Below are 10,756 nucleotides of genomic sequence, written 5' to 3'. Positions count from 1 at the left end.
TTAGACTGATATATAAAAACATCAGGCAGACATGGGCAGGGGAGTTTGAGATGCAAGGTGGTGTGGCTAGTACCAGTGCTACTGGCACTACCTTGAGGTAATGGCAATGGCAGGCAAGCTATTCCAAATGGCAGAAAGTGGAGGGGTTGTACCCATACCCTCATAGGGGAGGGGGGAGATCTTAATTAGAATTTTGTTTCTGAGCAGCTGCTGGTATGTCAGAGGCTTGGAATTGGCAACATCTAAAACTGCTATAGTTACTGACCTCATCCAAGTTCCAAGGGCTTTTTCTGAGCCTCAGAGCTAAAATGCTCTGGAGCACTATCCTATTGGCTGGAAAGACCAACTGAAGTTCCCTTGCCCATGTTTGGAGGTGGATGCCTCCTGAACTAAAGATAGAAACAGCTGGCCCTTCTAGGCAGCTAAAAGCCTTCAGAGTAAGAGGTGTTCCCCACTCAGCAGCCAGACTCCTTGAAATACCCTTTGTGTAAGCTCAGCCAACGCCTCCATGTCTCTGCTCTGCCATAACAAAGGCTGTGGGCAACACTTTGACCCCAATACCAATCTCCCTGGTGAGTAAATGAGCTCAGGGCTTGTGAATGGGTGTTAGGGATTGTTCAGCTGTGGGGCTGGCCATTGGGAACAGGGAGAACAAAAATTGGGCATAATATAATAATTGGTCTGGGTGATCTTCATTCTGGTATACTTTCCACATTCTGTGAAATGCCATTAACATGAACTGGAGAAAATGTGAGGAATGGTATCTGGCATAGTTCTCTTTCCTGCCCCCCCCCGCCCTTTCGCTGTTATCTACAGATTCCTGTCACTATCACCCTGGGGTCCCAATCTTTCATGATGCACTTAAGGTGAGGAATAGGTGATGGGGACCCAGCAAGTATATTTCCTAAGGAAATATGCCCAGGAATTCTAAGCTGATCTGGGTTTCTTGTTATCAGGGTTGGTCCTGCTGCCGAAAGCGAACTGTAGATTTCTCTGAGTTCTTAAACATCAAGGTAAACCCTGTACTTCCTTGTATTCAGCTCCCTATTGAAGAATTCTACTTCTAATCCTTATCTCCTTATCTGTACTAGGGCTGTACTGTGGGACCACACTGTGCTGAGAAGCTTCCTGAGGTCCCTCCTCAGCCTGATGGCCCTGCCTCAACTTCAGCTCAGGAGCAAAAACCTCTGAATACAATTCCAAAGTCAGCAGAGACCTTGCTCCGAGAAAGGCCTAAGTAAACATGGGGCTCGTGCTTACATCCATGCAGCTTCCTTGGAATAATGACTCATTGGGGTTTGGTAATTAGGGGTTAGCAATATGAGGAGGGTCACGTGTTAGTTTTCAGAATTCATCTTTTATGTTGGGAAAATTGTGTCAAGAAAAGCCCTTAGCTATAAGACAGTGTAAGGATGATGGAATAGATAGACTCTCAAATCTACTTAAATGCTTAGTATAAAGCAGAGTAGTGTTTCATTTTGTTGAGAAAGGCTGTCAGGCTGCTCTTGAACTTGATCCTCTTGCCTTAGCTTCCTGAATTTTGAGATTATAGGTGCACTACCACACTTGAGAATGAAGTGAGATTTTTGTTGTACATTTTACATTTTTAGTGATCATTAGTTAGTATAGAAAATAATGGGTTTTGTTCTCACATTTTCATGTGTATCATTGTACCTTGCTCATGTCCCAACAACATATCTCTGTTGATCTCTTTCTCTTGGGAAGAGCTTGAAGATAATTTTATAGCTACATGTTTTATTGGCTCATTCCTGTAATCCCAGTACTTAGAATACTGAGTCAGTAAGATTTTTGTGGATATTGAGTTGGCCTGGGCTACAGAAAAAAAATTAATTGCTGTCTATATTGGTTTGTGCCTGTAAATCTCAACACTTAGGAGGCAGAGGCAGCAGGGGGTTCACCACAGGTCTGAGACTAGTCCATTTTATACAGTGAGTTCCAGGTTTGTTAGGTTACCAAGTGATAGCCTGTCTCAAAACACAACAGCAAAAGAGCCAGTAACATAGTTCAACAGGAAAAGTTGATTGTACATTAATCTTGATGAGCTGAGTTTGATCCATGAAACCTGCATAAAGGCTGAAAGAGATAAGTGACTTTCCAAAGTTGTCCTCTGACCTCCACACGTACTGTAGTATGCATGTCCCTACACTAAACTAATTCCCTATTAACAAATAATAAACTAAAACTAAAAATTTATTATTTTTAATAAATAAAAAGCTCAACATTTTGTTTCAATTTCTTTTTGAGACAGGGCAGCCCTGACTGTAGGAATTCACAGAAATCTACCTGCCTTTGCCTCCAGAGTGAGTGCTACAATGCCTTACTTAAAAAGCTAATTTTTTTAATGTTTTTATTTGTATGTATGTGTGTGTATTTACAGGTGGTTGTGAGCCACCTGCTGTAGGTACTGGGAATTGAACCCAGGTCTTCTGCAAGAGCAATAAACCCCTCTGCCCCCTGCTTCCTGAACCATCTCTCCAGCCCCGTAAAAAAACTATGTCTTGCCTGGTGTGGTGGTGCACACTTTAATCCCAGAACTTTGGAGGCAGAGGCAAGCTGATCTCTGCGTTTGAATATAGCCTGATCTACAGAGCAAGTTCCAAGACAGCCAGGGCTACATGGAAAAATCCTGTCTCAAAACAAAAATATAAAAAGCTACATCTTACATCACAGAGAGGAAGTAGTAGTAGCATGGTTGCAGATAATAATTTATACAAACAAGAAAGTCGTTAGGTCCACAGTCAAGCAGAGGATGAAGAAGTGATAGTTCTGTAGAGAAATGTGGGAAGGATAGAAGCATCCAACCTTAAAGGAAGCCCTGGGAACTTTTCCAGGCTTCTCAAATATGAATGTCCAGAGATAAAAATTGTCAATGGAGTTGCTACCTGACTTTTCTGACCCTGGCTCACCTTCACCAGACTTGATTTTACTACCATGGATAGGTGGGTAGGGGAATGGTGCTACAGCAGGTAATTCTGATGAATGGATCAGGGCTAAATGCCTGCTTATAACCTCTAGGTCAGAGATGCCTCCCAAACTGCTACCACTTACTATATCTCAAGCACTGGGAGTGGCGTTGGAACAGAAAGAACTAGACCAGGAACCTGGAGCAGGTAGGTAGGTCTTTAATAGGACAGGTCTCAAAGACTTGAATTTTATGTAAGTGGGGGAAATAGGTTACTGACTGTTTCCTTTGCTCAGGACTTGACAGTAGTCTGATCTGGACTGGTTCCAGCTGCCAGAACCCCGGATGTGATATTGTGAGTGAGAGTTTTGTGGGCTCAAGCATGTAGCTGAAAGATACCTAAGGGATGTGTGGGTATAGGCATGAATTTGAATGACCTGATTCCCCTTTGGCCTTGTTAGGTTTACCAAGGCTCTGAGAGTGATGCTACTCCATGCATCTACCACCCAGGGGTGCCTCGGTTTCATGAGGGGTAAGGAGGACTGGGCAGGCTTCTCTCAATATGGATGAGAGTAAGAGTTTGGAGTGGGGCACGTTAGAATTCAAGTAAATTGTTTCTCCTTCAGGATGAAGTCTTGGAGCTGTTGTGGGATCCAGACTCTGGACTTTGGGGCATTTCTAGCACAGCCAGGATGCAGAATTGGTAGACACGATTGGGCAAAGCAAGTAAGCCCCCACCTTTCCTAAACACTTGACTAGGACCCAATTACAAAGATACACTCTCCTCCCAGTACCTCATGGTTGGCCTTGCTAACATCTTCCTTTACTACAAATGAAGTAAGATTCTGCTCTTTATGCCTCTATAACTCAGACTGTTGGCCATATTAAATAGTTAATTTTCCTGAGGATTCTTATGTCTTTATACCCGCATGAAACTCTTCTTGTGTTAGGAGTTGATTTTTACCATCCTTATTTCACTTCTCTTTAGCTACCAGCATCTTGCCGCCATGATTGGCACCAGACAGATTCCTTGGTAGTGGTGACTGTGTATGGCCAGATCCCACTTCCCGCATTCAACTGGGTGAAAGCCAGTCAAACTGAGGTGAGGAATAAATCTGAGCCAGGACAGGGCCCAGTGAACTCTGGTGGTAGTGTAATCTTCTGGGGAGAAATGCTGAAAGCTGTCACACTTTAGGTTCCATGGTCTCCAGAGAAGAATGGGAAGTTACTACATTGGGGTTGAATGGCTGACCTGTGGATCTCACCTCTCATGTGGTTCTATAGTAATGACTTTTTCTGACCTTTTGGAATTGATACTACCCTTATAATTCTTTTCTCTTAGCTTCATGTCCACATTGTCTTTGATGGTAACCGTGTTTTCCAAGCACAAATGAAGCTCTGGGGGGTAAGTGAAGAGAAGCGGGCAGAAGCAAGGGAGGTAGATAGAATAAAAGAAGGGCCAGATTAAATTGACAGAGTGTATACTGAAAGAGTTACAGTGGGAAAATAGAGAGATTTCTCTTTAACAGCTTTGGTTTTCCTTCCTTCCCTCCACCCTTCCCCATCTTATTCCTCTGTCTTCCCCCTTTTCTGTTCTTATTCATCACCACTCTGATCCCAAGCCTGTGATTTCTTCATTCTTTCTGTCTTTCCCTCCTCCTCAGGTTATAAACGTGGAGCAGAGCTCTGTCTCTTTGATGCCATCACGGGTTGAAATCTCCTTGGTTAAGGCTGAGCCAGGATCCTGGGCCCAGCTGGAGCACCCCGATTCACTAGTTGAGAAGGCTAGGGCAGGGGTTTTGCTAGACATGAATGAGGAAGAACCTGAGGATTCAGATGATGACCTGAGTTGGACAGAGGAGGAGGAGGAAGAGGAGGAAGAAGCTATGGGAGAGTAGTAACAGCAGACAATTGAATTTCTAGGTAGGCTCTCGGTGACCTCCTTAAAATCTCAGAGACCAGGATATGGTTGGGCATGTGGTGTCATTGAGTATCAGGAGGCTAAAGGAGGAGAGAACAAATGAAACTGTCCAAATTGCTACTGCTTCCCTAAATAAACCTTATATTCTGTAGTTTCACGTAAGTGTCCTCTCTCTCCTCATCATGGAAGAGTGATTCAGCCCTGCCACACCCCAACATCGCTGTGTGTTTGACATGTTTGGAAACAAGCACATGCATGTGTATTCTGTTCCTCACCAGGCACTAACTGTCCAGTTTCACATTAGGTGGTTTCCAAATAGCTGAGAAATAGAGGTGTGTTCATTTCTCCCAAGGCAAAGATGAGCTGGCCATGGTACATGCCTATAACCTCACCACTGAGCAGGTGAAGACAGATGACAGGAGTTCTAGGTCATCCTCACCTACATAGTGAATTGGAGGACAGCGTGGACTACACAAAACCTTGTCTTAGAACCCTCCCCCTGAAGAAAAGGAACAAAAATAAAAAAGAAATGACATTCTAAGCTGGCTCTAATGCCTTATACACCTCTAATCCCAGCATGGAGGTAGAAAGATGACCATGAATTTGAAGCCTGACTGGACTTACAAAGTGAATTCTAGGCCACCATGGACTAGACTGATCTCAAAGTAAACAAGGACATTCTAGCTAGGTGTAGTGGGTTATTCCTATAATTCTAGCAATTAGGAAGCTGAAGCAGGAGGATTGCAAGTACAGGACCAGCCTACAGTACATAGAAAGTCCAGACCAGTCTAGATGATGTACTGAAATTCTTGGTGACCATAGTGATTTTATTATTGTTTACTCCTACTACATATAAGAATGTATGTATAAAGGAGAAGACAAGAAAGTTGGGTGTGTGGCTAGATAAAAAAAAAAAAAAATTCTAAAATTATGACTCAGGCTTGCCTCAAACTTAACATCTTCTTCCCCCAGCCTCCTCACTGTTGCAATTGTAGGTTCAAGTCCTTATGCTCAGATCCATACAGTAGGTTGCTTTTGTTGGTGTTATTTTGTAGTACTGGGGATACTTGAAACCAGGACCTCTCCTGTGATGAGCAGGCTTTTTACCACTAAGCCACAATCCCTGGTAAAAGGAAGCTTAAAAGACAATGTGGGGGCTAAGAGTGTGTGCTGCTTTGCAGAAGAGCTGAGTTTGATTCCCAGTATCTCACAGCCACCTATAAGGCCAGTTCCAGGGGGATCCGAATCCTGTGACCTCTGTGGGCACTTACAGTCACATGCACATACCCATGCATAGACACATGAAATTTTAAAAATCTTTTAAAAGCCCTACACAATTAAGTGATGAAAAGGGTTAAAAAAAAACCCAGAAAAATAAATAAATGGTTACCTGACTGTATCTGCAGATTCCACATTCACAGATTCAACAACTGTGAATTGAAAATATAAAGGAAAATTTGTACTGAATGGTTACAGATTTTCTTGTGTTTCTTAAATAATAGAGTAGCAGCCATTTACAAAGCATTTACTTAGTATTATAATCTAAAGATGAATAGTTACAGGAGAATATGTGTGGGTCATGTGCAAATACTATGCCTTTTCATAAAGAAGATTTGAGCATCTTCCAAACGTGGTGTAGGCAGGAGGTTCCTGGATGGACCTCCTTCCTTTCTAGTGATATTAAAGGACAAGGAATGATTGTAGAGACCTTTCTATTTGTTTTTATTGTTATCTGTTATTCTTATTTTGGGTTTTTTTTTGTGATTGAGGCTCTCACACTGTTGCCCAGGATGACCTGGAACATACTAGATATAGCCCAGGTTGGCCTCAAACTTGGAATAATCCTTCTACCTAAGTTCCTGAATATTGGGGTGACAAGCACAAGCCACCATACCCAGCTGAAAATGTAGACTTGTAACTTATTTTTTTGAAGTCTCCCTCAGCAGAATAGTCAATAATCTAAAAAAAAAAAAAAAAAAAAAAAAAGTAATTCCAAAAAACAGTGCTAAAAAGATGGCTAGGGTGTAGGGGGGGCAGTTGCTACACAAGACTGGTGGCATTTTATACTTGGAACCTATGTTAGAGAACGAAATCCCGAAAGTTGTTATCAGATCTCCACACATGTGCTATTGCGCGTGGGTGCCTGCACTCACTTACACACAATAATAATAAATTTCCAAGAAATATCCAGCAAGGAAGCTTTTCAAATCTTAGGCAATCTCAAGTTTTTTTTTATCTCTTCCAGGTCCATCTCCCCCCACTCCCCTCTCCTCCCTCTCTTCCCCTCTCCAGGGTATCATTCTATAGCCCTGACTAGCCTGGAACTTAATATGTGTACCAGTTGATTCTCGAACTTGTGGAGCTGCTCCTGCTACCACAGCTGCATCAAGCTCTTCAGTTTGGATTGAGGGAAGCTAGGATGTGATTGGGATCCAGGAATAAGATGAAGTGAGGGAACAAGTGTGGGCAGTAGTGCACACAAGGATTTGGAGGCTGAGGGGAAATTAGGGGATGTCTCAAAGGGTGTGAGTTCCACCCACAGAGAACCTTTATCAGTAGTAAAGGGATTTCCTGGGTTGATAGGAGATGTATCAATTCTCACTGCTTCCATTGTATGGATTCACAGGGAAAATAAACTTTCTCCTTTGAACTAAAGCCTCAAGAATACTGCCGCCTTCTTCTCTTCTTTTCTCCCATCCTTCTTTCTTTTTCTTTTCTGGGACAGGGTTTCACTATGTATCCCCACCTAGACTAAACCTTACTAAAACCTAGATTAAAATTGAAAATGTAGACCCGGTTAACGTAACTCAAAGAGATAGATCCACTGCCTCCTGAGTGGTAGGATTTTTTAAAAAAGTGTGTACCACTCTACTCAGCCAAAACAGTTTACTCTCTGTTTGGTTGGTTGGTTGGTTTTAGTTTTTCAAGACAGGGTTTCTCTGTGTATCCTTGGCTGTCACGGAACTTGCTAATCTTTAGACCAGGCTGCCCTCAAACTCTTAGAGATCTACCTGCTTGTGTCTCCCACATGCTGGGATTAAAGGCATGCGGTGCCGCCACCACTACCTGGCTTAAATTTTTTTATTTCATTCCTTTTTTTTTTTTTTAAAGATGGGCATGGTGCCACAAGACTTTAATGCTAGCACTTAGGAAGCAGAGGCAGGTAGATCTCTAAGTTGAAGCACAGCTTGGTCTACATAGCAAATTCTAAGCCAACCAGAGCTACATATAGAGACCCTGTCTCAAAAAAAAAAAAACAAAAACAACAAAAACTAAAAATTTTATTACATTTTAATTTATTTTGTGTATATGCGTATGGGGTGGTGTGTATGTAATTATGTGGAGGTCAGAGGACACCTTATAATAGTCAGTTCTTTCCTTCTACTGTGTAGATTGTAGACATTGAACTCAGGCCTAGGAGCTAGTGCCTTTACCCTCTGAGCTATCTTTCCCTTACCTGCCCACGATTTACTCTTGATGTTATCTTTCTAAAGGTAAATTGACATAGGTATAGATTTGGTAATATTTTTAAAAGTTAGAGGTGTCAGCCAGGTATGGTGGCATATGTCTTTTTCTAGTTCCAACACATGAGGCTGAGGTGGATGGGTCAATGAGTTCAATATTAGTATAGGCTACATAGCAAGAGCCTGTCTCAAAAGCAAAGTTAGAAGTAAAACAGTCAGGTATGGGCTAGGTGTGGTGGTGCACACCTTTAATCCCAGCATTTGGGAGGCAGAGGCAGGCAGGTCTCTGTGAGTTTGAGGTAGCCTGGTTTGCAAAGTGAGCTCCATGCCATTGAGTGGCTATATAATAAAATATAAAGACAAAAAACACCCCCCCCCATCCCTTGCAAGCCAAGTGTAGTAGGTACTACATAACTGTAATGTCAGTACTTCTAATGTTGTGGCAGGAAGATCATGCGTTCCTGGCCAAGATGAGCTACATGGCAACTTTGAGGCCAACATGTACTATGTAACAAGTTTAATGTTAGTGTTGGTATCATAGGGAAACTTTTTTTTTTTGAGACAGGGTTTCTCTGTGCAACTCTGGCTGTCCTGGAATGTGTTCTGTAGACCAGGTTGGCCTTCAACTCAGAGATCCACCTGCCTCTGCCCCACAAGTGCTGGGATTAAAGCCGTGCAACAACACCTGGCTTCACAGGGAGACTTACTTTCTTTTCTTGAGACAGGGTTTCTCTGTGTATGTAGCCTTGGCTGTCCTGAACTCACTTTGTAGACAAGGCTGGCCTCGAACTCACAGAGATTCCACCTGCCTCTGTCTCCCTGAGTGCTAGGATTACAGGTGTATGCCACCACGCCTGGCTCATAGGGAGACTTTAAAACAAACAGAAAGTTTGAGGTAAAATGACTATTAAAATATACATAATATACATTATTCTTAACTTTGTAACATTTTTCTGTCTTCTCAAAATCAAGATAACAATTGCCCCAAAATCCTGAAGAGAAAGGAGGTGAGGATTCAAAAAAAAAAAAAAAAAAAAAGCAAAAATAAAAACAAACAGGTAATTCTTGCATATAAAGTTTATATATAAAGTATCAAATATTTACTATTAATAAAGTATGGTACTAGTTCATTTTATAAAGCCAAAGCCTAAAGTGTAAGAAATTTCCAGCCTAGTGTGTTGGTACTGCCTATAATTCCAGCACTCAGGGAGGCAGAGGCAGGTGGATCTCTGTCAGTTCAAGGCCAGCCTGCTCTACAAAGTTAGTACAAGACACCCAAGGCTATACAGAAAAACCTTGTCTTGAAACAAAACAAAAACAACAAAAAAGGAAGTTCCAGTTGTGTGATCTGCCTAGTAACAACAGTAGCCACACAGCTATTCTGTGTGTGTGTACATGTGTACATGTATATGCATATTGTATGTGCATGTGTATGGAGGCCAGAGGTCAACATCACATATCTTCCTCAATTGTTCTTCACCTTAATTTTTTAAAGACAGTCTCTCAAAGAACCTATAGCTTATTATTATTTGGCTAGTCTGACTGGCCAGTGGTCTTCAGCTTTAGGGATCCACCCACCTCTGCCTTTTCAGTGCTGGGGTACCTTTTATTTTATTATTTATCTTTTGAGACAAAGTCTAACTATGTCACCCTGGATATCCTGGAACTTGCAAAGTAGACCAGGCTGGCTTCAAACTCATTGAGATCCTCCTGCCTCAGTCTCCTGGGTGCTGGGAGAGGCACCCAGGCATGTGCTACTGTACCTAGCTTGCCGTGACTTTTATGTGGGTACTGATGATCAAAACTCAGATCCTCATACTTGTATAATATACAGGTCACCAACCTAGTCATCTCCTCAGCCTTATTTCTTTATTTTTTAAAAAAGGAAATGTTTTATTGCTCCTAGTTCCAGTCCGTGGGTATATAAAGTTCAGTCTAGTCTACTGCTTCTCCATTTGTGGAATGGTAGGGAGGATGTGATAGAGAAAAGCAGCTCACTTCCTAGCAGACAAGAGCCAGAGAGATAGTGAGGGACCTTCAACAAGTATACCCTTGAGGGTTACAGCCCAGTCACCTACTTGTTCTAACTAGGCCCGTCTCCTGCTTTCCATCTCCGGGTAATGATGACAATCCATAGGTAAAATTTCTGATACATACAAACCAACATGCCTGGCCTTATGCTAAGTGCTTTGCAAGCATCCTCTCACCCCGCTCTCCACCCCCATCTCTTACTACCAGAGACCTACGTTTGCTCACAGTAGCACAGATCCTCTTCCCTACTTCCTATTACACTTCTGTGAATAAAGTGTATGTTTTAGTCTTTAGTTTTGGGCACTATGTAGACTAAACCCTGAGCCTTGCATATGGTAGGCAAGTACCTTACTGCCAACCTACGTCGTCCTTGGACCCTATACTTCTTTCTACGCATTATTCTTGTATGGAATCTGA

The 10,756-nt window shown here is 42.3% G+C and overlaps 1 protein-coding gene across 1 annotated transcript; it reads left to right on the top strand.

Annotated features, from left to right (window-relative positions):
- The first annotated feature begins 487 nt into the window (after positions 1-487).
- Positions 488-4,947, top strand: Itgb1bp2 (integrin subunit beta 1 binding protein 2). Its single transcript, XM_055605089.1, has 11 exons — positions 488-572; positions 817-866; positions 957-1,013; positions 1,092-1,237; positions 3,037-3,131; positions 3,220-3,278; positions 3,385-3,455; positions 3,550-3,649; positions 3,912-4,025; positions 4,266-4,328; positions 4,588-4,947. Exons 1-11 carry the CDS (start codon positions 509-511, stop codon positions 4,819-4,821), a joined length of 1,053 nt encoding a protein of 350 aa, XP_055461064.1. The 5' UTR covers positions 488-508; the 3' UTR covers positions 4,822-4,947.
- The last annotated feature ends 5,809 nt before the right edge of the window (positions 4,948-10,756 follow it).

The sequence above is a fragment of the Psammomys obesus genome, unplaced genomic scaffold (assembly GCF_907164565.1).
Source record: "Psammomys obesus unplaced genomic scaffold, mPsaObe1.curated_primary_1811, whole genome shotgun sequence".
NCBI classification, from domain to species: domain Eukaryota; kingdom Metazoa; phylum Chordata; class Mammalia; order Rodentia; family Muridae; genus Psammomys; species Psammomys obesus.
This window is presented reverse-complemented; position numbering and strand designations above follow the sequence as displayed.